The sequence below is a fragment of the Prionailurus viverrinus genome, chromosome E1 (assembly GCF_022837055.1).
Source record: "Prionailurus viverrinus isolate Anna chromosome E1, UM_Priviv_1.0, whole genome shotgun sequence".
In the NCBI taxonomy this organism is placed as follows: domain Eukaryota; kingdom Metazoa; phylum Chordata; class Mammalia; order Carnivora; family Felidae; genus Prionailurus; species Prionailurus viverrinus.
Window position 1 is genome coordinate 10,042,325 of NC_062574.1, and position 27,543 is coordinate 10,069,867.

The 27,543-nt window shown below is 47.3% G+C and overlaps 1 protein-coding gene across 6 annotated transcripts in view; it reads right to left on the reverse strand.

Moving 5' to 3' along the window:
* SPECC1 (sperm antigen with calponin homology and coiled-coil domains 1) overlaps positions 1–27,543 on the reverse strand; it is a 286,669-nt gene that overhangs the window by 188,162 nt on the left and 70,964 nt on the right. For all 6 annotated transcript variants that reach the window (XM_047834069.1, XM_047834070.1, XM_047834068.1 and 3 more), the window contains 2 exons: positions 15,334–15,504; positions 3,907–4,042 (listed from right to left, as the gene is read on the reverse strand). In XM_047834069.1, coding sequence (XP_047690025.1) covers positions 3,907–4,042; positions 15,334–15,480 — 283 coding nt within the window. In that variant the 5' untranslated portion in view covers positions 15,481–15,504. Of the gene's footprint in view, positions 1–3,906; positions 4,043–15,333; positions 15,505–27,543 lie in introns of those variants that run through there.

Genomic DNA, 27,543 nt, shown 5'->3' on the forward strand with positions numbered 1-27,543 from the left:
TTATTTTGATGGCAGGAATGAGATAAGAATCCTGTTTTATTTTTTCCCAAAGACTCAGTCATTATTGTTTTTAATACTTTTTAAGTGTTTATTTATTTATTTTGAGAGAGAGAGAGAGCACAAGCAGGGGAGGGGCGGAGAGAGAGGGAGAGAGAGAATCCCAAGCAGGCTTAGCACTGTCAGTGCAGAGCCCAAATTGGGGCTCAATCTCACGAACCGAGATCATGACCTGACCCACCATCAAGAGTCGGCCGCTTACCCGACTGAGCCACCCAGGCACCCCATCAATCAGTCGTTACTTACGAATGAATTATCAGTCTTGATATAAGATGCTACTTTGTCCTATACTATCCTATATATATACTAGTCCAATGCAATCTGGACTTTCTCCATCGTCCATTGAACTGCCTATTGGTTCTCCAGTTCCAAGATGCTTAAACTTAGTCCCTTGCTTACCGTTTTTTTAGAAATTTTCTGATTATTGACGAATATTTAGTCTTCTAGATCAGGACCTATCCACAGAGGTACTATTAAAGTTTTGGGCTGGATAAGTCTTTATTGTGGGGGGCTGTCTTATGCATTTAGCAGCCACCCTGACCTCCACCCACTAGGTGTCAGTAGCACCCCCCTAATTATGAAAATCAAAAATGTCTGAAGACATTGCCAATTGTTCCTTGGGTTAGGGTGGTGGGCAAGAGGGCCGCCCATTGGAACTACTGTTTTAGATAAACCCAGTATCATTTTCCCAGTGTTTGCACTCCCAGTCAATTTCCGCGGATACCTTCATTGGGATGAAAAGAGATTCATAAAGTAATTTAGACAATGTTATTATATTTAAGATATTATACTTATTAAATATTTATTATATTTAAACTTCCTATTCAGGAACCACGTATATATATCCTTCTACTTATTTATTTCTCCTTTTATGTCCTTCAAAAGAGTTTTAAGATTATTTTTTTAAAAATACAGTCTCTTGGGCACCTGGGTGGCTCAGTCATTAAGCATCTGACTTCGGCTCAGGTCATGATCTCACAGTTTGTGAGTTCAAGCCCTGCATCAGGTAAGCTCAAGCCCCACTTCGGGTAAAACATGAGCCCCAGGTGAGTCCCGCTTTCTCTCTCTCTGTCTCTCTCTCTCCGTACCTCTTTCTCTCTCTCTCTCTCTGTCCCTTGCTCACTTGCACCCCCCCTCAAAAAATATATATATGGTCTCTTATAATATTAAGTTTATTCCTATATATATTTTACCTTTTACATTCCTTTATAAATGGGATCATTTCTTATGTTATTTATCTTTTCCAACCAGTCACTGATAGGAAAGTGACTTATATTTTGTATTCTACAACGACACACTAAACTCTTATTGTATCTAATAGATTGCGGGACATTCTAAGTTTTTTCTAATGATAAAATGTTCGGCAAATTCTTTTTTTTTTTTTAATGTTTATTTATTTTTGACAGAGAGAGAGAGAGAGAGAGAGAGAGAGAGAGAATGAGCGGGGGAGTGGCAGAGAGAGAGAGGGAGACACAGAATCCGAAGCAGGCTCCAGGCTCTGAGCTGTCAGAACAGAGCTCGATGCGGGGCTCGAACTCATGAACCATGAGATCATGACCTGAGCCAAAGTTGGATGCTCATCCGACTGAGCCATCCAGGCGCCCCAAATGTTCAGGAAATTCTAAGCATTTTTCTAAGCGTATGATGTTATCCTCTGCATAAAATCATCATTTTGTTTCCTCATTTCTAATATTTATGTAGCTATTGTTCCTCTGTCTCACTGCCCTGGTTAATACTTGCAGAAAAACTTAGTTGACAGGGATAATGATGGGCAATCTTTTTTTGTTGCTGTTGTTCATTTTTATTTACTTTTGAGAGATAGATAGAGAGCAAGCAGGGGAGGGGCAGAGAGAGAGACAGACAGAATCGCAATCAGGCTCCGTGCTGTCAGCCCAGAGCCCAACGCGGGGTTTAAATGCCCAAACCGTGAGATCATGACCTGAGCCAAAATGAAGAGTTGGATGCTTAACCAACTGAGCCACCCAGACGCACCCAGTGATGGGCAATCTTGAATCATTCTTGATTTTAATGGGAAGACTTCCAGGATTCCACTATTGAGGACAGTTCTGGCTTTGGTTTGAGATACATATACGTCATACCACTAGACAAGTATCCATACATTTATAGCAAACTGAAAGTTTGTTTTTAAAAACGGGAAGATTGCTAATTTTGCCAAATGTGTCTCCCACCTCTACCGAGATGACCAATGGTTCTCCTTCCTTGGTCTATCAATATTGTACAATAGATTATATTACTAAATTTCCAAACATTAAGGCTTTCTTGGCATAAATCCACTTCGTTGCGACGTATACTATTATTCTCTTAATTTCTTCTTGAATTCTATTTGCTAATATTCCGATCCCACATTTTTTTAAGTTTATTTACTTTGAGTGGGGGGAGGGGCAGAGAGAGGGGGAGAGAGAGAATCCCAAGCACGCCCCACACTGTCAGCGAGGAGCCCAATGCGGGGCTCGAACTCACGAACCGTGAGGTCATGACCTGAGCCGAAATCCAGAGTCACTGACTTACTGGCTTACTACTGACTGAGCCACCCAGGCGTCCCTGGATCTCACACTTTTACATCAATATTTCAGAGTGAGATCTTTTTGTCATTTTTTTAAAAATGGTGCTTTGTCAACTTTTGAAACTCGTGTTTAGGCCGGCATGATAGAAAGAAGTTGTACTTTCATTTGTTGTATTTTTAAAACCAAATGTGTGTATTTAGTATGAAAGTAGTCTTTAAAATAGTAAAACCATTGTATAGAAACATGAGGCCCTTAGATCAAAAAAAAAAAAAAAAAGCCACATATACTCTTCATAGATTCAACTTTGTGAAAACCGAGTACATTAAAATACACCTTTGGAGAGCTAATCTGGGTTGTGGTATTTTATGCAGACACAAAAAATCGTAAGTATACTACCATTCAACCTCCATTACAAAGTACTAATGACATAATTCAGCTATTTTCCCATCTCAGACAATTTAGCAATACAGGGAGATCTGCACTAGAACAGTGGGACCATGGAAATCTTAGCTTTCTGACCAAAATAAAATCAAATACATTCCTGGCGTTTTATGCTTTCCAAGCTCTGAACTCACATATAATGGTTAAAAAACCCTTTTCTGATTCTCACAAAACTAGGAAACCTGAGAAAGTTCCCCGGGTCCCAGTGGCCACTGCCACCTAAGTGACTCAGAGCAGCCTTTATGGGAGGATTTTCCCAGACTTCCACAGGGTCCAGGAAGGATGCCGTCCACCCAGGCCCGTGAGAGGCCTACAGCGTTCATTCACTCATCGAATATGCGCCTCATACCAAGATGACCCCAGAACCATCGCTAGCTTGCCAGAAATGCCTCGGAGGAATTTCACACACACACGGTGACAGATGGACAGCGAGACGGACAGAGGGAACCACAGCACTCCTCCCTACCTTTTTGTTTCTTCTCAGTCTCCTCACTAGATGTAAACTCCCCGTGGGCAGGGATGTCGTTGCCTAAACTCCTTCCTGGCCCAGAGTAAGGGCCAGCAAAACATCTCTGATGAGGGGAGGGACGCAGGAATCATTGAATGTTTTTCAAAACACCAAGATGAATGGCCTGCTTAGGTCCCTTGTACCTCCTGCCTGGGTCCTTCCCACCTGGGTCCTTTTCACCTGAGGCTCTCCTGCGTGGGTCCTTCCCGCCTGGGTTCTTCCTGCCTGGGGCCTTCCTATCTGGATCCCTCTCACCTGAGTCCCTCCAGCCCGGGGCCCTCCCGCCTGAGTCCCTCCTGCCTGGGGTCCTCCTCTCTGAGTCCCTCCTGCCTGGGGCCCTCCTGCCCTGGGCTCTCCGACCTGGGTCCTTCCTACCTGGGTTGCTCCTCAGGCGGCTCTCAGCAAGTTCAGAGATGGCTCCAGCTGTCGAAGTCTTTTTCAGTCGAACTACCCCAGAAGCGGCCGAACTTCCTGGTTTGTTGAGCATGTCCTCACTGCTGGCCCTCTTGAGCTGACAGAGGATGAAAACATGTATCATCAGTAGGGAGTGCTATAGACCAAGAAAACACAGCGCAATAGCACCTGCCCTGTGGTTAAGATGCCGTGATGGCACTTTCAGGAGTATCCCACTGGGAGGTGGAAACCTGCAAAGCTAGACAAGCCTGTGTCTATCGTTTACAGGACAGAGTACGACCTTCCATTACTGTTTCAAATAGTATAAGATGATGGGTGAATATGACCCATCGTGTCACACTTCAAATAATGATTTTTTTTAAAACCTGCTTTCCTGGGGGCACCTGGGTGGCTCAGTCGGTTGAGCGCCTGACTTCGGCTCAGGTCATGATCTCACAGTTTATGAGTTCGAGCCCTGCATCAGGCTCTCTGCTGTAAAGCCTGCTTTGGATCCTCTGTTCTCTCTCTGTGTCCCTCCCCTGCTCACTCTCTCTAAAAAACAAAAACAAAAAACCCTGCCTTCCTGGGTTTTAAATTAAAATTAAATTTAAGGGGCGCCTGGGTGGCGCAGTCGGTTAAGCGTCCGACTTCAGCCAGGTCACGATCTCGCGGTCCGGGAGTTCGAGCCCCTCGTCGGGCTCTGGGCTGATGATGGCTCAGAGCCTGGAGCCTGTTTCCGATTCTGTGTCTCCCTCTCTCTCTGCTCCTCCCCCGTTCATGCTCTGTCTCTCTCTGTCCCAAAAATAAATAAACGTTGAAAAAAAAAATAAAAAAAAAAATAATAAAAAATAAAATTAAATTTAAAAAATTAAAATTAAAAAAAAATTTAAAAATTTAAAAAAATTAAAAAAATTAAACAATTAAATTAAAAAATTAAAAAATTAAACAATTAAAAAATTAAAATTAAAAAAATTTAAAAAATTAAAAAATTTTTTAAAAAGGAGGGGGAGGGAGATGATAAAAAAAAGAACTGTGAGATGCACAAAAGGCAAGATGGGACAATGTGCAGAAAATTCAAGGACAACAAAAAATAGCTTAAAAATACATATCTCAGTTATAGAGATGTCTGTGTGTGTACGTATGTGTGTGTGTATATGTACGTGTATACATATGTATGTATATGTGCACATACACATATATGGGGGAAGCAGAAGGAGGGCATAGAAACAATCTGAACATGTAACATGTGCTCCATACCAGGCACTCCATATATGATCTCACACAGATGTGTTCAAAGGGAATAAAGGAACTTTCCCGGAGGCCAGAAGAACACTGCTTGTGGAGACAGAAAGAAAGCAGAAACTCCTTTTCTGCTTTCTTCCCTGTCACGAAACCAGGAAAACAAACATGTGTTAAAAGGAACTGAAATCTAAGAGGGGGAGCCCCTAAATGAGCTCACAGCTCTGGCCCAAGTAAATTACAGTCAGGGTCAGCGAGAGACACTGCAAATACATTTTCTCAACCGCCGTAAGTCTTCTCGAAAGAACGTTCCTGAAGAGGAACAGTGCTAGAAGACTGGAGCCAGGCAGATGCCCGGAGCCATCCCGAATATATCTGACATCTGGAGAGAGCAGTATGGGAAAGCCCTCAAATCAACGGAGGCCTGGAGCAGGCATCCCTGCCACCCACTCTGGCTTGAGAGCCCAAAGGGCCAGCTCCATCCCACTCTACTGGCTTTGGGGTCATTTACTGAAGGGTAGGTGTTTAAATATTTGCACAATTAAAAAAAAAACATTTCCATTTTTGCATTGTTTAGATTTCAGGGTATTGGGGCGCCTGGATGGCTCAGTCGGTTAAGCGTCCGACTTTGGCTCAGGTCACGATCTCGCGGTCCGTGAGTTCGAGCCCCGCGTCGGGCTCTGGGCCGATGTCTCAGAGCCTGGAGCCTGCTTCCGATTCTGTGTCTCCCTCTCTCTCTTCCCCTCCCCCGTTCATGCTCTGTCTCTCTCTGTCTCAAAAATAATAAAATAAACATTGAAAAAAAAAAGATTTCAAGGTATTAACAATACACACCCCAGAATGGTGTGAAAGAAAACAAAACAAAACAAAACAAAACAAAACAAAACAAAACAAAACAAAACAAAACCAAGTGTTGGTAAGGTTGTGAAGCAACGGGAACTCTCATGCTCTGCTTGCGGGAGTGTGTACCGATAAACTGCTTTGTAAAGCTGGCAGTATCTGTTAGAGGTGAATATCTGCACACTATGACTCAGCCATCCCACTCCTAAATCTGTATCCAAGAGAGAAATGAGGACATGGGCTCATCAAAAGAATGTTCACAGCAGCTTTATTTATGAGAGCCCCCCAAAATACAATCCACGTGTTCACCAGCAAGAGGAGAAAATTAAAGAATGACTTAGTAGACAACAGAAAGTACACAGTAAAAAAAAAAAAAAAAAAAGGAATTACTGATACACCAATAGATGAATGGATCCCACAGAGAGGCCAAGTGAAAGAAACTAGACATACAAGAGTATACCCTTCCTGATTTCACTTTTTACAGAGCTAAGAATTGGTAAAAACCAAATGATGGCGATAGAAGTCAAAATAGTGGTTCCCTCTGGGGGTGTTACTGACTGGGAAGGAACTTCTGGGGTTGGGGGGGGGCGGAATGTTCTATATCTTGACTTGGTGGTGGTTTATATAGATATGGCCACATGTAAAAACTCAATGAGTTGTATGGCTAAGACTAAGATTAATGCGCTCCACATACTTTATTTTATTTATTTATTTATTTATTTATTTATTTATTTATTTATTTATTTTGTGTGTGTGTGTGTGTGGTTCTCACACTTTTTTTTTAAATTTTTTTAATGTTTTTTTTTTTTTTTATTTTTGACAGAGAGAGCAGAGCAGAGCATGAGCAGGGGAGGGGCAGAGAGAGAGGGGGAAACAGAATCTGAAGCAGTTTCCAGGCTCCGAGCCATCAGCACAGAGCCCGACGCGGGCCTCGAACTCACACTGTGAGATCATGACCTGAGCCGAGGTCGGACGCTCAACCGACTGAGCCACCCAGACGCCCCCACATACTTTATTCTAAGTGTGTTTGGCTTCAACAAAAAACAAAAGGAAAATGAGGGGACGGGTTATAATTGGGGTGAAGTCTTGCTTCCACCCTTACAAATCCTAGTCCACTTTTTTCCTTTTCTCCCCATTATTATTTTAGAGATTTTTTTTTTTATTGTGGTAAAATAAACACGAAACAAAATGTGCCATTTTAAGTGTACACGTCAGTGGCATTATGTACATTCTCCCTGTTCAGCAACCATCACCACCCACCATCCACCTCCGGACCTTTTCCACCATCGCAAAGTGAGACTCTACTCATGAAACAATAATTCCCCGAAAAGAGGGAAGATGCTGGGGCACCTGGGTAGTTCAGTCGGTTAAGCGTCTGACTTCGACTCAGGTCGTGATCTCATGGTTCGTGAGTTCGAGCCCCGCTGCGGGCTCTGTGCTGACAGCTCGGAGCCTGGAGCCTGCTTCGGATTCTGTGTCTCCCTCCCTCTCTGCCCCTCCCCTGCTCGCACTCTGTCTCTCTCTCTGTCTCTGTCTCTGTCTCTCTCAAAAATAAATAAACATTAAAAAAAATGTTTTAAAAAAAGAGGGAAAATGGTAAAAGTCTTAAGATTAGCCCAGAAGTTCTAGTCAATGTCTTTAAACAAATTATTCATTTTAAAAACAAATAGCTAACATGGAAAGGATGATTGACATGTACTTCCAGTCCCTAGAAGTGAGCAGAACCATATTTTCTGGCCAATTGCACAGACCCCTAGTTTAACAAAAGGACTAAATATGGCATCTGGGTTGTGCCAGAATCAGTCTGTTGCCCTTCCTTTTTTTTTTTTGTTTTTAATACTTATTTATTTTTGAGAGAGAGACAGAGATAAAGCATTAGTGGGGGGAGGCAGAGAGAGAGGGAGACACAGAATCGGAAGAGGCTCCAGGCTCTGAGCTGTCAGCACAGAGCCCGACGCGGGGCTCGAACTCACAGCCTGCAAGATCATGACCTGAGCCGAAGTCGGACGCTTAACCGACTGAGCCACCCAGGCGCCCCACTCCATTGCCCTTCTTCTGGGGACTGCATCATTGTTTTTCTACCTCCTGTCTCAGAGTAACAAGGGTTCCTGCACCCCATTTCTCCAGCCTCTCAAATTATCAGTGAAATGCGTGTTTAGCACTAAATGACAATAGTTCATGATGGCAGCAACTTTTTCTCAATAGAAAAAAACCTATTATTCGCTCTGCCTAGAAGCATGCCCGCATGCCTCCCTGGGTCCCCAAAGAAAGTCAATTCTGATTTGAGATGTTGAAAATTCCCTAGACAAACACCTCAAATGAAAAAGGGAAATCGTTACAGTTAAGGGGGTTTCTAACGCAAAAATGCAAATGATGTGCACTTGGTTCTGCTTTCCTCCATCTGATTCCCCCGACGGTGCTAGGATCCGTAAATTGGACGCAAAGTGTTGAATAATCTAAATCCACAGCAAAAGGCCAGGAGAGCGAAGGCTCGGTCTGCCAACCAGAACAGGGAATCCAAAATGGGAGGCTCTTCCCCCCCACCCCGATCCGCCCGCCCACCCACTGGGGCCAGAAGTGAAACTGTCTCCTGCAAGCCCCCCAAGGCCTCCACCCACCTCCGCGCCCTGGGTGTGGCGCCCAGGGGGTAGAGCTTGCTCCCCACTCTCCTCGTCCACCTTTTTGTAAGAGCTTCGTCCTTGACGAGATGACAGGTGCAGGCCACAGAGGACAGGACTTGGCAAGCAGTGGGAGACTTCCCCCTTCGTGGTCCCACTGTGTGTTGTAAATAGATCTGATCCTGTCCTTTCCAGGCAAAAAGACACAGCGGATGTGCTACAGGCCAGCAGCGTGCTATGGCCTTACCAGGCAGCGTGCGGACTTGGGATGGCAGCAAGGCTGTTCTACAGGGAGCACCTCATTTCCCCTGGGCCCTCCACAAGGAATCCCATTCGAGAAAGATCGATCGCGCAGAAGCTCTCCCCGGAGGCGGGCCGTACAGACTGAAAACTGGTCCTTCTTGTCCTCTGAAGCAAACCTCTTCCTCTGTCACTATTTTTTGGCTGCTGCTACATCAGACACGGAAAGCTACTTGTCTTAGTAATTCTTGTTCCTTCTCTATTCATGGCTGCATCTGGGGCTTTGTTTCCTGGTCACCGAATGCGGCTTCGCCGCTGCTTGAGATTTCTGGGTTTGTTACAGAAGATCACTAGGGCAGGTATGCGCTTCTTTGATATGTTTAGTAAGTATTTTCAATAATGCTTCCACTGATATTTGAGCTGCTGAGCACCTGCGCGTGAAAGCTTATAAAGGGAAAAAGTTTTAAATAGCTCACAGATTAATGTAACTAAGAAATTCCTCTCAATTCCACAAAGGTGGGGACTGGTAGAATCCAAAGTTCTAAAATCACACATCACCTGATCCCCTCTTTTTTTTTTTTTTTAATTTTTTTTTCAACGTTTTTTTATTTATTTTTGGGACAGAGAGAGACAGAGCATGAACGGGGGAGGGGCAGAGAGAGAGGGAGACACAGAATCGGAAACAGGCTCCAGGCTCTGAGCCATCACCCCAGAGGCTGACGCGGGGCTTGAACTCACGGACCGCAAGATCGTGACCTGGCCAAAGTCGGACGCTTAACCGACTGCGCCACCCAGGCGCCCCCCGATCCCCTCTCCAAAGGAAGAAAACATGTTAGGGTTGGAGCAGGGGCTCTCAAACTTGGGCGTGCGTCAGAATCCTTGAGGGTCTTGTGAAAACGCAGTCTGCTGCCTCCACCCCAGCCTCCAATCTGCCCACCACCACCACCAAGTGTGGTTCCCAAGGTCTGAAGTGAGGCCTGAGAATCTGCATTCCTAGCAAGTTCCCTCCCGGTGGATGCTGATGATGCTGATCCGGGGACCACACTTGAGAACCAAAGGTTTAGTGCAGCACTGTTGATGGAAACATAACACCAGCCACATTAAAAGAATAAAATGAGGGCCGCCTGGGTGGCTCGGGCGGTTGAGAGTCCGGCTCTTGATTTTGGCTCTTGATCTTGATCTCATGGTTCTTGGGATCACGCCCAGCGTTGGGCTCCACGCTGACAGCACGGAGCCTGCTTGGGATTCTCTCTCTCCCTTCTCTCTCTGCCCCTCCCCCACTCGTGTGAGCGTGCACACACACACACGCACACTCTCTCTCTCTCTCTCTTTCTCCCCCCACCCAAAATAAATAAACATTTTTTTTTTAAAATAGTAGGATGCCCGGGTAGCTCAGTCAGGTAAGCATCCAACTCTCGATCTCGGCTCAGGTCACAATCTCATGGTGTATGGGTTCGAGCCCTGTGTCTAGCTCTGTGCTGACAGCAGGGAACCTGCTTGGGATTCTCGCTCCCTCTCTCTGCCCCTCCCCTACTTGTGCTTGCTCTCTCTCAACATAAATAAACTGAACAAAAAAATGCTCATGAGTAAAACAAAAGGTAAAATTAATGTTAAAAATATATTTTCTTAAAATTAATGTTAAAAATATATTTTCATTAATAAATATATTAATGAAGCATTTTAGGGGAACCTGGATGGCTCGGTCGGTTAAGCGTCCAACTCTTGGTTTTGGCCCACGTCCTGATCTCAAGGTTTGTGGGTGGACATTTCAAGGGCTCAGCTGCCACACGTGGCTAGTGGCTATTTCATTGGGCAGCACAGGTGCAGAGCAGTCCCTGAGAATGATTACGGAAGAATGACTGGGTCCCCAAGCCTCACGCAGAACATGCCTAAGCTACCAAAGACCCTGCTTCCCTCTTGGCCATGGGAGATTGGGCAGGGTCAGTATACGACTCAGGCCTAGCTAAGCAGAGACCTTTCCCAATTTTTTGCTGCTTGTTTGATTTTGTTCTTTGCCGAGTCAATCAGAAGTAAGCAAAGCAAGTGACTGGAAGTAAGCGGCCAGGTCTTTCGAGAAGATGCGGGAGGCTTGGCCACGCTGGCAGCCAGGCTTCGTAATACAAGCTGAAGGAGAACAGACGTCAGCAGGAGACGGAGCAGATGGACAGAGGCACGCGGACATGAGCGACAGACAGAGAGTCCTCGGGTCTTCCAGTGTCAATCCTGGCCTCCCTGAGCTCGTCTTGCACCTCTGTTCCCCTGGTGACATGGGAACCTCAGATGTGTCCAATCCATTTCTTTTCTGCCGAAGCTCGCTCAAGCCAATGCTCTGTCGTCTGCAACAAAGGGAGTCCTGACTGATAGACTCGAGCCTTAGAGACGGCCAGAGTGGGGCGGCCTGTCTGCGTCAGGGCACCCCAGGTGCTTTCCTTTCCTGCGCTGGGCTCCAGCGGCCCAAGGAGGACTTGTGGTGACAGCCCCCGGGGCCATCCAGGCTCCCAGGCCCTCACCCCGTGCCCATGCTGCTCCTGTAATTGGGGCCTATTTCAATAGGGCATTTCATTCCACTTTGGTGGATTTGTTTCAGTTTTCCTATTTGTGCCGGTTCGAATATATCTGTCCAGTCTGTATGTATCCATTGACTATAAAGCAAATATAGTTAAGATGCCAATTGTGCATCCAGGTGGTGGTATATGGGGCGGGGGGGGGGGTCACTGTCATTCACCTTCTCTGTGTGCTTGCCATTTTCAGAGTAAACTACTGAGGGACACAAATCTTTTACCTGCGACTAGAGGGGGAAAGGAGAGAATGGCCAAGGCAGAGAAACGTGACAAGGGCTAGAAAAGGCACAGGCTTGGTGTAGCCCCCTCTGCTACCCCTTCCCTCAAACGCTCCCATTCTCTTTACAGGGTAAGACCTGGAGACCCCAAGAATCAGAAGTGACAACAGAGATATTTGCTTTTGTCCTGACATTTCTTTCCTGTGGGACAGATTTCCAAAAACACTTAGGGGCGCCTAGGTGGGTCAGTCGGTTAAGCAGCCGACTCCTGATCTGGGCTCAGGTCATGATCTCATGGTTCATGAGTTCAAGCCCTGCGTCGAGACGATTCTCTCTCTCTCCCTCTCTCTCTCTGCCCCTCCCCAGCTCGCTCTCTCTCTCTCTGTCTCTAAGATAAATACATAAACTTTAAAAAATAAACAAAAAAGCATACCTATCAGTGGCAGAAGCAACCAACATTTCATTGTTCTTAGAAAACCCTCCTGAGTTTTACACCTTGTTATTAAACACTGGTTTTGTTTTTTTTTTAAGTTTATTTTGAGAGAGGGCACACACACACGCATGCACGAGCAGGGGAGGGGCAGAGAGATAGAGGGAGACAGAGGATCCCAAGCAGGCTCTGCGCTGTCAGCATGTAGTCCGACTCAGGGTTTGATCCCAACAGCCGTGAGATCGTGACCTGAGCCAAAATCACGAGCTGGACGTTTAACCGACTGAGCCACCCAGGCGCCCCTAAACACTGCTTTTAAAAACATCTCGATATATTCCAGGAGCTCTAATGGTCTTAAGTATATGCATTAATTTAAAATCTGCATTAAAAATGTGTCCCAAATGTGCTGTAGGTCAAGCATAATAAAAATAAGAGCCACGGAAATAATGAGCAAGTCCAGGGCAACAGAATGATAAACAAAACTGTGTGTAGATCACTCTCTCCACGTGTTACTCCTCAGGACAGCTACCCAGCTTGCCTGAGCGCTCACAGCTAGAAAGGGCTCGAGGCAGGATCCCGACTCAGCCTGGTCTGCCCCGCTCCCAGCCCGTGCTATTCTCACTCCAGGCCGCCATCACACTGCCGCTCCCAGCAGACCCAGTGGACTTAGGCATTTGATGAGTACTGAGTGTCCAACCAGGGGACAGGTGCTTTTCTAAGCGTGAGGGACAGAGCTGTGCAAGAAACCAAAGAGCACACGGTCCCTGCCCTCATGGGGCTTACATTCTAGCCGCTGCGAGACAGATACTCGCCAGGCAGGTAGTAAGAGCCAAAAAGGAAAATGAGGCAGGGTGAGGAGGGTGTATGGGGGGCCACTTTACAGTGAGTAGTCAGGGGTGACATCTGGTAAGGTGACATTTGAGCAGAGACTGAAGGGAGACGTGGCAGAGGAACAGGGGTGGGGAGGAGGAATATTCTGGGCAGAAGGAGTGCGCCCGGCTCGTGGAGGGACAGTGCCGCTGGGCACCGGGAGGCTGTGTGGCCGGAGCTCGGGGGGCAGGGCAGAGGGGACAGCAATGATGTCTGAGAGGGAACGGGATCTCCAGGCCGTCACCGGCTACATCAAGGACTTTGCTTTTCATTCTGAGTGACACGGGGAGCCCCGAGGGACTTTCCAGCAGAGAGGTGACATGACAAATGCGTTAGAAGGACCACTCTGGCGTTGGCTGAGAACGGAATGTAGGGTGCAAAGACAAAGCACGGAGACTGCCGAGGAAGGCTGCGCAAGGAAGGCGGTGGCATGAGCCGGGTGGTCCCAAGGGCGGCGGTGGGAGTGGGCTGAAGGCGACATCGAGTCTGATGGCAGAAGTGATGGCGTTTTGTTGACGGCGTGTGGCACGTGAGAGAAGCAGGACCCAAGATGGGGCCACGGGCTCTGGCCTGAGCCACTGAGGGGATGAAGCTGTTCAAGGGGAAGATTCGTGAGGAGCAGGTTTGAGGGCAGGAGACGGGGAGGGGGAGGAACCCGTCTGGGACATGTTATATTCTAGGTGCCTTTCAGACATCCAAGAGGCGAGGTCACAAAAGCCGCTGGAGGGCATCTGGATGGAGACGCAAACTTGGATGTCATCTACTCATACAGCTGATCCCTGAACAGCGCAGGGGTTAAGGGTCCCAATGCCCATGCAGTCAAAAATCCACATACAACTTTTGACTCCCCCCAAACTTACTAATACCCTACTATGGACCAGAAGCCTTACCGATAACATAAACAGTCAATTAACATGCATTTTGTATGTGATACGTATTACATACTGTATTCGCATAGTAAGGTAAGCTAGAGAGGAGAAAATGTTAAGGAAATCACAAGAGAATAGACATTTACGGTACTGTACTGTAAAAAATCGGCATATGAGTGGACTCGTGCAGTTCAAACCCGCATTCAAGCGTCAACTGTAGTATTAAAATTCACGAGAACAGGCGCTAACACCTAGAAAAACTGTTCTCAATAGGGACAGCGCTGACCCTCAGGGAGCATGCTGGAAATGTGTTGGGGGCATTTTTAGTCATCACCCCAATTGGTGGCCCTACTTATATATTTAATGGGTGAGAGAACAGGGAACCCAGACAATCTTGCATGTGACAATCTTGCAAAGACATTCCCAAAGGTGGCATGCCTTTTTATTATTATCTGAGCCTCAAGCATCCTCTTGTTTCACATGTAAAAACAACGTACTTCTGGGGTGCCTGGGTGGCTCAATCAGTTGAGCATCCGACTCTTGATTTCGGCTCAGGTCGTGATCTCACAGTTCGTGGGTTCGAGCCTCACACGGGGCTCTGTGCTGACGGTGCGGAGCCTGCTTGGGATTCTCTGTCTCTGTCTCTCTCTCTCTCTCTCAGAAATAAATAAACATTTTTTAAAAATGTACTTCTGGCACAGCTTTAAGATGGGCACATGGAACATTCTGAGAATAACTAGGGAAGACTGCATTTTGGTTCAGAACTTTACCAAGAGTGTCCACCATTTGAAAACCATCACGTCACTCCCTCAACATCCTTCGTGGTATGTGAGTCATCGTACACGACGGGCCTGGGTCAGTCTGTGTCACAGCTACCACATCTGCGGTGCTCTGAGGGGCACCTCAGGCCCCTCGGCAGTCATACGCAGGCATATGCAGATGGGAATACGGATTATTTAATTATAAACTAACTGCCTGTCAGTTTTCTTTTCTCATTAGGATGTTATTTTGATTTTCTAAGAGTATGTGTGCAGGTAGGTTATAGTGTCTCTGACTCTCATCTCCAGATCGTAAGGGAAGCTAGAAGAGAGACGAGGCCCCAGAACTGCACCCTGGGCCCACCTGGCATTGGAAACCCAAGGGAGTAAGGATTTGCCGCTGGGGAGTGAGGAGGAAACTGAGCCGAGAAGGTATTCCCAGACGGAGGGCGCTATCAACGGTGTTAGCACGGCTGACGGCCAAGTCAGACAAGGATGGGGCACTGATAACTCCACTTATCAGGCCCGTGAAGATCATTGGTGATCTTGACCCCCACCTCCTGCGGTACTGAGGGCAGAACTCTCTCTGGAGAGTCCACGTAATCCAGGACAGGGGAGCCCCTGGGACCCTCCTCGGAGCCTCCTTTCTGGCCTTGAGAGGCCACGGGTCTCGCTTACTGCCCTCTTCAATCCTCCCGCCCAGCCCCCCCACCCACCCCGGGGGGCGCCCAGCAGCCCTACGCCAGGCGGGCGCTTCGGTCTGTACCTTGCTGAGCCGGGACTCAAACGCCAGCGAGGTGGAAGACTTAGAACTCTTCATGCCGGAAGAGGCTGCAGGGAGGGGCCGCGCACGGTCCGCCCCATGGCTGCCCGCTTTGATGACTGGACTCCAGGCCTTGGCCGCGCTCCTCATGTTTGTCCTAGAGAGGCCGTCCTTCTGCACAAGACCGAAAAGAAAAACACGTATGTCCACAACTTGAACACGCTGAGTGGCGTCGCAGAGTTCCCCCCCCCCCCCATCTCCACCTTCCCTCTGTTATCGCAGAGAACGGGGGCTTCTGAGGGGACTTCAAGATGAGGATTCTGCGTTGAAGACGACGCCTTTGCATGAGGCTACTTTTTACAACCTCGCAGTGGCTTTTACCAAACTATTGAAAACGTACATGCAATATTATTGATGCTCTGACGTTACAGCAAAATGACGGCTCCTGGTTGGTCAGGGTATTACTATATTAGCATATGGTATAATACATACTATTATCACACTACAGGATTAGACTGTATACCCACACACTACATATATACCTATCCCCTTAAAACAGGTCAGCTTGGGTTAAGACCTACTATGTCCATAGGGCTTGCAGCTTCAGGGTTGATAATGACACAACCTACCTAATTTTCAAATAGATATAAATGAATTACTTCAAAATTGGAGTTCATAGAAGCATAGCCGTTTTCTTCTTTTTGGACAAAAATGGGTATCATTTAAAAACTAATGGGAGTGCCTGAGTGACTCGGTCAGTTAAGCATCCAACTTCGACTCAGGTCGCAATCTCACGGTTCATGGGTTCGAGCCCCCCCACTGCTATCAGCACAGAGTTCATTTTGCATCCCCTGTCCCCCTCTCTCTCTGCCCCTCCCCTGCTCTCTCTCTTTCTCTCTCTCTCTCTCAAATAAATAAACATGAAAACAAATCTTTAGAAAAATAAAGCATTAATGGAGCATATTTTAATTGGTCGGATCTGACATTGGAGCATATTTTAATTGGTTGGATCTGACATTGTAGAGCAGTTATCCGCCCCTAACAAAAACATTTTATGGAAGAAACATTGTGCAAAGTGGCAGGATGTAGTTAAAGGCCTAAGGGGAAAGCCCACATACAAAGTTGTGGAAAGCAGCCTGAGTCTTGTGATCAGCACTCAGGGCTCTCATTCCTGCATGAGGTGTGGCCCGCCATGTCCTGACCTCCCTGAGCCCGTTTCTTCCATCAGTAGCACCATGGGACAGGAGTAAATGCTCTCTAGGGGCTTATTCAGCTCTAACTCTGCCTCTGCGGATTCTCATGACCAAGGGTGTGACACAGAATACCAAAACCACAGGTGATGCCGCATCCTTTCAAAGAAACAAACCAGGAGCGCCTGGACGGCTCAGTCTGTTAAGTGTTAGGATCTCACAGTCGGTGAGTTCGAGCCCCGCATCGGGCTCTGTGCTGACAGTTCAGGGCCTGGAGCCTGCTTCAGATTCTGTGTCTCCCTCTCTCTCTGCCCCTCCCCTGCTCGAGCTCTGTCTCTCTCAAAAATAAATAAACATTAGGGGCGCCTGGGTGGCGCAGTCGGTTAAGCGTCCGACTTCAGCGGGGTCACGATCTCGCGGTCCGGGGGTTCGAGCCCCGCGTCGGGCTCTGGGCTGATGGCTCGGAGCCTGGAGCCTGTTTCCGATTCTGTGTCTCCCTCTCTCTCTGCCCCTCCCCCGTTCATGCTCTGTCTCTCTCTGTCCCAAAAATAAATAAACGTTGAAAATAAATAAATAAATATTAAAAACAAAAATTTTTTTAATAAAATAAAGAAACAAACCAGAAAAATGCACTTTAAAAAACACCAGCAGGTGACAGCAAACTCCAGCAGCCACACCCATAGAACCTGGAGGTCTAATTAACCGGGAGCCTCGCCACATCCCACGAGACCCCATTAGCTACCTAAAACAAAAACGATAGGCCCCCTCCCCAGCCTAGCTCGGGCTGTGCCCTCTTCCTGTTCTTGTCTCCTTTTCCTGGCTGGAGGACGCCATTTCAACCGACAGCACCCCTCAGCCAGGGCCAGCCAGCTTCTCTTCCTACTTAAAGTGATTAGCTCGAGGTGGCATGTGTCCACGATTCTACCTGGACTCATTCCACCGGCCTGCTGTATACTGGCCACGCGAACATGGCTACAGGTGAAAAAATGTATTTAAAGACTTTGCCATTGTTTTCTACAAGAGTTTCTGAGAAAACTCATCCATGATTTCAGTTGTAGGATTAGTTCTGAACCTTAGCAGTCTCGGCTTGGTTTCAGGTATTATGATTACTTTTTTTATTCTGTATTACTTCTTGTGCATTTTATTGACGTTAGCACCAGTTATTTTTCGTTCTTGGCCCACAATTTTTTTTTTTTAGGTTCATTGATTTATTTAAGTGATCTCCACACCCAGTGTGGGGCTCGAACCCATGACCTCAAGATGAAGAGTCACATGCTCTTCCGAGCGCGCCAGCCAGGCGCCCCTTGACCCACAATTTTTCATGCTGGTTTCCATGGCAACAATGAGCGTTCTTGGGTTGACAGCTACACAGTAACTAATTTCATTAGGACTCCCCTCATTAATGAGCTGACATAGCCTGAGTGGTTCTTGAAGAGAATTACTGAGTACTTTCACCAGTTAGTACAGAACCAACCTGTAACATGTCAGTCTGACTTAGGAAGACGCCTTAAGTAAGATACCTGTTTGATCAAGGCATCCTTTTACGTTATGATTACAACGACTTTGTAATGACTAACACAGGGCTTACTTTGTGAAAACATAAGGTGATTCTGCTGTCTTAGTCAAAACTCAAGATCTAAACTCTCTTAGGAGTTGCCCTCTGGCAACAAATATGGCCACCTTCTGGGCAGAGCACCTGGAAAATGTTCAACTCTTTTTCAAAGATTGAGATGTCACTTGCTCGGAGGCAAAATTCTCAGGGTTATTCCACTTGTATCATTACTCCTTTCTTTATTCTCCTAGAACTCTCTGAACCCAATCAAATTATTTCCAAATGGATGTACCCAGACGGCTTGTCTCATCTGGACCGCTCCTGTCTGCCATGATCTTTTCTTGGCTCCCTTCTCTCGTTTTCCCTGTTATTTCCCCCAGACTAAGCCTTCTGTTTCGACCCATTCACCAGCCAGATTCTTCCCATCAAATTCCACCTTCTTTCCAAATGCAAAATATACGGGAATGAAATAATTAATGTCCCCCTCACACGAACCAGGAAGAGAACCCTATAGGTAGGGAACGTGCCCGGGATGGGACTCCCAGAGTAGTATCGGGCTCTGTAGGATCAATGCAGCTTTCCAGGGATGGGTGAGAGGGTGAGAGCTGGTGAGAGCTGGCCCAGCCAGACCCAGTGCTGGCTTTGCGCCCTGCTCCCCTTTCTCATGGTTTTGGACATTATTAAACTTCTCCCCGCCCGACATCCTCAGCCTGAACCAGTGTCTTCCTAGCGTTCTCCGAGTCTTCTGGAGACTGCCTATCTTCCCTTGCTCTGCCCACCCCCAGCTCTGGGCTCTCCTGGAACAGACTGGGAAGGCTTATGCTCAGAGCTATCCACTGGCAGTGCTTGGCCGGCTTTGGCCCTGCTCTCTGTTCACTTCCAGGAAGACTTCCTGCCGGAAGGGGAGCAGGTGCCCATACGCCCCACACCGAGACTGTTGCAGACTTTCACACGCTCCACTTCTGACACAGGGAACCAGTTAGTTACGGAAACACTGCAGTGACGTGAGAGCAGCTACTCTGTGCCACTCCGAGCCTGGCAAGGCACGGCTAAGTGTTTTTTGTGGGTGTCTCTGTAAATCTTCACCGTAACCCTATGACATAGGTAGGTATCACCCCCACTTTACAGATGGAGACACTTTCTTTGGATCAAGGAGGTTAAGCGACTTGCCCAAATCACAGAGTTTATGATGGGGCCAGGATTCAAACCCAGCTGTCATTGGCCCTTAAACGTCAGGGATGGTATGGCCTCTGTGAATAATCTTTGGTCACCAGGAGGACTTTTGGATCCAATGCTCCTGGTCCAAACCCAGTATCGCTGCTTGCTGTGTGAACTCAGGTGTGCCTTTCCAACACTGATTCTCAACATGTTCACCTAATAAAATGGAGTCGTTACGTGCCGATGGAAAGAAAACATGGATGCCGAGGGCCAAGCACACAGAAGGCGCTCAACGACTATAAGCTGCCTTCCCCACAAACACTGTGACTATGTTCAGTGGAAGGTGGCTCTGCTTTATTATCTCAACATTACACAGCAATGGATCGATTAAATCCATGTCAGTGGCAGGATCCAGACACACTAGACTCAAGGAAAGTGCTCCTCCTATACACAGAACAGCCACTTTTCATGTGGAAACATGAAAGAGGGAAAGCAAAGAGGAAAATAAACACTGAGGGCAGACATCCTCCCATCATGAGAATTGGCCCCAACCTTAATGCAGCCTAGCTTCTGAGAACACAGGTACGAATACCGGGTGATTCAGACTTTCCTTCTGGATGCGAGTGAGTGACAGAAAATAAATAGATGAACTCTCGCCAAATACAAGAATTAAAAAAAAAAAAAAAGGTTTCCATTGTTAATTCCCTGATTTCTGCAAATCCTCCTGAACCATGTCAAAGGATCAAGCTGATGAAGGAATTACAATTAAATCTGGGAACCCACTCCTGCAGGGGTGGGAAGAGCGTCTTCCTGGGGCTGTTTTCTTTAAATTTTCCAACAGTTTTATTTTCTTACCAAGCTTCTTTCCTTTCCAGAACGGAGTTAAGACTTCTATTTAAACCATAACTCATAAATTGTGTGGCATAAAGTAGAAAAGAAAAGAGAGGGGGAGTGGGGTGAGAGGGAGGAGGTAGCAGCTATTTTAGGAATATGATTAGGTGTCTGGGTCCCAGGGAAAGTCAGAGCCCAAGCACAGGTCTCCCAGTCCCTCAAAACACATTACTCTGCTGCTTAATCGCTGCCCGCAGAACTTGTGTTGGAAGGGCTGTTTCGGGGCCTCAGATTTATGACCTTTTTAAGGCAAGAGAACAGAAGGGCGATGGGGAAACCATTCTGGACGATCACAAAATAAAGAATGTCTGCGAGTGGGAGAGGCACTGAGGTCTTGACTACAAGTACAATAAGCAGCAGGAAGCGGGAAGCCGAAGCATTCAAGTCTGAGAACTAACAAAATAAGAATGTTCACATAGCTCAATCACCAGGGGACTCGGCAGGAAACAGAATGTAAGGGAGGACCACGCTGAAAATATCTAGCTTGGGCTTTTCAGAACATGTGCTGAGTTTGCTCTTGACCTCAACAGTAGTGGCTATCAACTGGGGTGTGTGTGTGTGTGTGTGTGTGTGTGTGTGTGTGTGTGAGTGAGTGCATGGCTCTGCCCTCCAGGGGCAGGGGAGACGTGTTTAGTGGTCACAACTTGGGGTGTGCTACTGGGTAGACCCAGAGATGCTACTCAACATCCAAAGGGCGGCCCCGACAACGAAGAGATGTCTGCCCTGAGATGTCAGCAGTCAAGGTTTAGAAACTCAGTACTACAGGAAGAATGAAGAGTCCTCAGATGCTGGTTCAATTTCCCATCTAACACCAAAATGTTAATGCTGAGAATCTGTCTGGGGAGCAGCCGAGGGAATCCCGGATTTCAGCTGGAGCCACGGGAAACTCTTCAAAGTTTATTATTTCCTGTGGTCTCGGGATGAGAAGTCATCTCTTTGGCCTTAGATTCCTTCCCAGTAAAGAAGGAAAAGCACAGATGTCCATGTAGCATTAGAAGAAAAATGGCACACTGAAATTGATCTTGTCAGCAGAAGTCACTTAAAGAAAACAAGAGCCAAGAAGTAATAAACCAAAATCTAAATAGAAAAGAGCATTTATACATCACTAGCCACACCATCTCAAACCTGAAAAAAAAAAACACACACTTCAAAAACGGAGTAAAGAACTTGCAGAAACCATGAAATGCGGCCACAAGGCAGAGATCCATAACAAATAGGGTGTAATCTGAGATAAGACACAGAGGAGGAGTTGAGCCACTGAATACGAAATGCAGGCCCTGGAGAGAGGCTATAATCTGGGAGCTATATTGAGACCAAGAGTTCAGAATCACTGCCTGGGGGCCATCCTTCTGTCTCCAAAGCTGAACCAAGAAGCCAACACCCCAAGGAGTGGATGCCCACTAATCAGTAGTTATTTCCTTACCTATAATGTGGCTTCACATCAAAGAAATAAAGGTGAATGAGGGGCACCTGGGTGGCTCAGTCGGTTGAGCGTCCAACTTCGGCTCAGGTCATGATCTCACAGTTCCTGAGTTCAAGCCCCGCGTGGGGCTCTGTGTTGACAGCTCAGAGCCTGGAGCCACTTTGGATTCTGTGTCTCCCTCTCTCTCTGCCCTTCTCCCCACCCCCAGAAATAAATAAACATTAAAAACAAATTTTTTTTAAGTGAATGAGCTAAAGCAGGAGAAAAGGAGATGGGAACAAAATACTTCAAGAGCTCTTTCTATAGAAATAGTTCAAAAAGATCTATCAAAGGGTAACTAAGAATAAAAACTAAAATGTAGTGCCAGGACCATTCAATAGGGAAGGGCAGTATTTTCAACAAATGGTGCTGGGGAAAACTGGATATCCACATTCAAAAGAATGAATTTGCACCATAAACAAAAGTTAGCCCCAAATGGATCCAAGACCTAAAGGCAAGAGTTGAAATTGTAAAATGCTTAGAAGAAAACACAGGAAAAAACTTTGTGGCATTGGATTTGGCAACGGATTCTTCAATATGGCACCAAAAGCATAGGCAACGAAAGAAAAAACTATAGAAACTGGACTACATCAAAATTTACAACTTATATGCATCAAGGAACACAATCAACAAAGTAAAAAGGCAACTCGTGGAAGGGGAGAAGATACTTGCAAATCACTTATCTGGTGAGAGGTCTGCTATGGACTGAATGATGTCCCCCACTCTCCCCAAATTCATATGTTGAAACCCTAGCCCCCAGTGTTAGTGTATTTGGAGATAGGGCTTTTAGGAGGTAAATTAAAATTAAATGAGGTCACAAGGGTGGGGTCCTCATCTGATAGGATTGATGGTCTTATAAAAGGAACTGAAGAAAGACCTTGTGAGGGCACATAGTAAGAAGGCAGCCGTCTACAAACCAGGAAAGAGCCCTCACAAAGAACTAAACAGCCAGCATCCTGATCTTGGACTGCCCAGCCTCCAGAACCGGGAGAAATAAATGTCTGTTGTATAAGCCACTCAGTCTGTAGTATTTTGAAGCAGACAAAAATAGGGCTAATGTTCAGAACATATAAAGAACTACTACTCAACAACACAACCAAACATGATTTAAGACGGACAAAGAACTGGGATAGACATCTCTCCAAAGAAGATATGCATGGCCAAGAAGTACATGAAAAGCTGTTCAACATCACTAATCATTAGGGAAATGCACATTAAAATCACGACAAGATACCGCACCCAACCCATTAGCATCGCTCCTATAAACAACAGCAACAAACACAAACTAACAAGTTTGATAGAACCCTTGGGTACTATCGTCGGGAAAGTAGAATGGTGCACCCGCTATGGGAAGCGGTGTGGCAATTCCTCAAAAATTAAAAACTAGAATTCTCATATGAGTTGTTCAATCCACTTCTGGATATATTCCCAAATAACTGAAAGCAGGGTCTCAAAAGGATGCCTTACAGCCATGTTCATAGAACAACTACCCACAAGGGCCGAAAGGTGAAAGCAACCCAAGTAGGTATTGATGGATGCATGGATAAACAAAATGTGGTATATACAACCAGTGGAATAGGATTCAGCCTTATGTTTAAGGCAATTTGATACATGCCACAACGCGGATGAACCTTGAGGACGTTAGGCTCGGTGAACAAGTCAGTCAGAAAAAGACAAATACCGTATGATTCCCCTTACACAGTTAAGTTCATAGAGACAGAACGTAAAATGGTAGCTGCCAAAGTGGGGGGAGCGTGGGAGGAGGCAGGGGAGAATGGGATGGGGTTTACTGTTTAATAGGTATAGAATTCCAGTTTTATGGGGTAAATACAGTTCTGTGGTTGGATGATGCTTAATAACACAAATGTACTTAATAACACGCTGAATTGCACACTTAAAAATGGTTAAGGTGCAGGAGCCAGGGGAGGAAGCTGTTGGCGCCCAGAGACCGAAAGACAGAAGCTTGGCCTTCACTAGAGAAACGCAACCAACCCGTGGAGATTCATTCGGGAGGGGGCTGGGGCAAGAAACGCCTCAAACTCATCCCCCTTCTCCCTCCAATCTGCTGCTCACTGGCTCCCTGGAAGAGGGAGACCGAGAGGAGACGTGGAGGGGCAAACACTGGAAGCTCAGGACACCCGCCCTGCCCCCTTGGCCTGGCCAACTTCAATGCCACCTTCTGAAGTGAAGTCGAGAATCTCCCCTCTAGAAACTTCTCCCAGTTCAGGGGGCCTCACAAGGGTCTCTGGCCTGTGGGACCTGCCCCCGGGGCAGCCTCCTGGCATTTGCCTGTGTGTGGCCGCCCTAGCACAGTGCACAGCACAGACCCCGAACAGCCAGCTCTCCCCTGCCCCGTGACTTCCCCATTTCTATTCTCAGCCTGGCCTTTCTCTCGCTCTCCCAGACTCAAACCCTCAGTGGCATCGTGGGTTCCTCCCTGGGGCTCCAAGCCCACAGCTGTGCAGGCTGGGAGATGGGATGCCTGCCACGTTTCCCCAGCGTGGACCTGGGTAGCAGCTCTTGCTTTCCTCCTGAAGCCCATCCCTCCCACGGATTCCTGACAGACTTCCAAAAGCTCAGCTGGGGTCATCACTTCCTGCTCAAAACCCTTCATCTTCATTTATTTTTAAGCTACGTGCCGGGCACAACGTTCCGTGATTGCCGGAGATCACTCTCTCGAATGCTCCTGCCTGCCCCATGAGTCAGCTGTTGTCACCCACGCTTTGCAGTCAGCGAGGCCAAGAAATCCGCTAGCTTCCCCGATGCGGAAGCAGGGCTAGATCTCACAAACTGTGAGATCATGACCTGAGCTGAAATCAAGAGCCAGATGCTTAACCCACTGAGCCACCCATGCGTCCCAGGAGCACTCCCTCTTAAGAGGTGTTTTCCTCCTGTTCTTTTGAGTAGCTCTCCCACTCCACCCCACAATTTCCTGTTCATTTCTTCAGAGCCTTCATCACCAAACTAAGACTACCACCGTCATTGATTACCTGCCTCCCTCTGCCACCACGGATGCCCTGTGACAGCAGGGCCTTACCGTCTTTGGGAGTCATGGTGTCTGCAGCATCTACACTGCGGCAGCACGTAGTAGGTGCTCAAGAAACATTTGCTAAAATGCATATTTAGCTTCCGCCTCTCGCTGAAGAAATGTGCGCAAGTATCCTCCCGCCCCTCCCTCGTGAGGCAGCGTGAGCCTCTACAAATGGGTATCATCACTGAGCACAGGTGGAATTCGTGGGCAGATACAAAACAGATCTATAAAGCCATCCCAGTCTTTCTCCCGTGAGACTTAAAATGTCTTTCAACAACTGGGGGAAAAAAAGCCAATCCCCAAACTGGATTTCAGGATGAAAACCCCGTCGACATGGATAGGGTGCCTTCCGGCATTATTACCTTGAAAATAACATTCGTGTTGACGTTTAAGCGTTCGCATTATAAAAATTCATCTCATTAACTTATAACATGCTTGGGGAAATGGTTCCTAAAATCATGTGGTACCAAACCTCTAAAATCACCTATTGCTTCATTTTGTTTCCTGGGCTTGTTCCTGAAGGGTGGCTGCTTACATTTTGGGTACGCATCTTAGTTTCACAGTAATAGCAAATGATACTTTTCCACGTTTATGGTTTAAGATTTCAGATGTCTTCGTTGAAACATAAAACTAAATGAAATTACGTAGATGCTTAGTGGCAGCTGGTGATAACCACAGACTGAGGGACCCAGTAATTTAAAGGCGCAAGTCTACGTGTCTTTGTCTTTTAGCCAACGTTTTTTTGTGTCTTTGTTCGTAAATGGGGCCCCTAAGTCGGGTGGGACAAGGGGCAAAGCCCCGTGATGTCAGTGACACAGCTTCCAAGGCAACAGGGAAGCCAGTTCTGACTCATTCTGTTCACTTCCTCTAGAAACAATGCAAGGATGGCAGGGCTCACTGCCCCACCCACCCGACGGAACCCCTGTGCCCTCCACCAACAAGCTTCAGTGCACCTGCCCTACCAAGACCCAGGAGGGAGGGCACAAATCCTCCCCCCGGCACTGCTGAGCATAGGTGCCAAATAGGGACCTTGTGTGACGGTGGCCCCCCTCCACCTGTGGACAGGTAGGCCCCCTCATCACACCCACCGCCCCCCCCACCTTTGCTCACTGTACTTTAGCCATGCTGGCCTCCTGCCCAAGAGAAACGTCAGCCGGCAGGAAGCTGGCATCATCTGCGGGGGCGGCCTCCACGCGCCATGCAGTGCATCGCAAGTGAGACTCCCCAAGAGAAACCACAGAGGGCCATCCTTCAAGTTCCCTTGCTAAGAAAGTGGTTTACCGATTCAAGAGTTGTGGGAGGAGAACCCCACCCGCGCCCCACTTGTGATCAGAGGCCAGAGCGCTGGCTGGGAGCTGTGCCCGCCATGGCAGCCGCGAGCTCCCCAGCCAGCGGGGCCCACGAGTTACACGGCGGGACCTCCCTAAGTGCCTCATTTCCCCTTCGAAGCTTTAATCATGACTACGGCATTTCTCTTCCCCCTGAAGATGTGTGTTCACCTCTGCTGGTTTTTCTTCACTCATCTGCGTCTTGCGTCAGGCACGGGGTGCCCTCGGGAGGCCAAGGGAGGGGTTCACCTGACAAGGGCCCACGTTGTCTCGACTAGTTTCTGTCAGCGTGCATTTGTGTTGGGCAGGGTTGGGGGAGATGACCGATTTAAAAAAAAAAAAAGTAAATTTTGACCTTGGCCTTGGATCTGGTTTCTCTCTTGCTTCTTGGTCAACGATGGTATTCTTCCCGGACGTGGCACCTTCAGAGTCTTGTGGTTGCTGACAGACTCACAAAGGACTCCCTTCAGGTTGATGTGGGTCTTTTACGATGACGACATTATTCTGAAAAGGTGGCCCTAAGTCACGAGAGCTCAAAGAGTTCAGAATAGCAGGGTCTCGACTGGATCCCAACCACGTTGAGTGCTGTGGCCCAGCAGGTGTGGTAGGTCAGGAGGCTGGTGAGCGAGGGCCCCTGACTGTCTGAGGAACTGAAGGGCCCGCGGGGATGAGGGAGACAGGAATGTGTTGGACCATCAAAGTAACACTGAAATCTGAGGAAATTCAAGAAACTCTGAGGTTTCTCTCCCACTGTCTGGGGTCTTTGGAGATGTCTTGAATACCCGGTTCTCTGGCACCTCCCAGCCACAAAAAACAAAAACAAAAACAAAAACAAAAAATATGGTGGGATACAACAGGCATCCCGGAAAGTGCCCTGGCAGGGGCAGGGGAGGGAGAAGGGAGAGCTTCGAAGCACCTGAGGCTATTAGCCAGTTGTGTTCACTCCTGGGACCACTGGAAAGAAATGAGGGAAGGAGCGGTACCTGGGTGGCTCAGTAGGTTAAGCGTCCGACTCTTGGTTTCAGCTCAGGTCATAGGTTCGAGCTCCACATGGGGCTGTGTGCTGACAGTATGGAGCCTGCTTGGGATCCTTGGTCGCCCTCTCTCTCTGCCCCTCCCTTGTTTGGACCATCTGTCTCTCAAAAATCAATCAATCAATAAATTGAAAAAAAGAAACATGGGGGAAAGACAGAACTTTCCTGGAGCTTGTACAGGTTCAGAAGGGTCAGGGAGCTGATTCTTGCCCGCACAGTCACCCTGGTTGCCCCAGGGTCACGGTGGACACCCCCTCTGAGTAACGGGCAAAGTCTGTCCCTTCGCACAGGCTGTGAGAGTCTGTCATTCCACTGGATTTCCTTATTGTTCCTGGATTAAGTTAAATCATTGAACGCGGCTGATTTCTTGTTTTTTGCATTCCTGAAATATTCTTTTCTACCCCACAGGCTTCAGCTATTTTCCTGTAATGCCAGCTGGCTAATGAAAGCTACTGCTGTGCTTTGTGGGGTTAATTTATTCAGTGCCTGGAATATGCTCTATCTTTCCCCAGCATGAAATGTTTCTGCTATTGCGTTTTAAATATATACAATAGCCGCAAATATGAG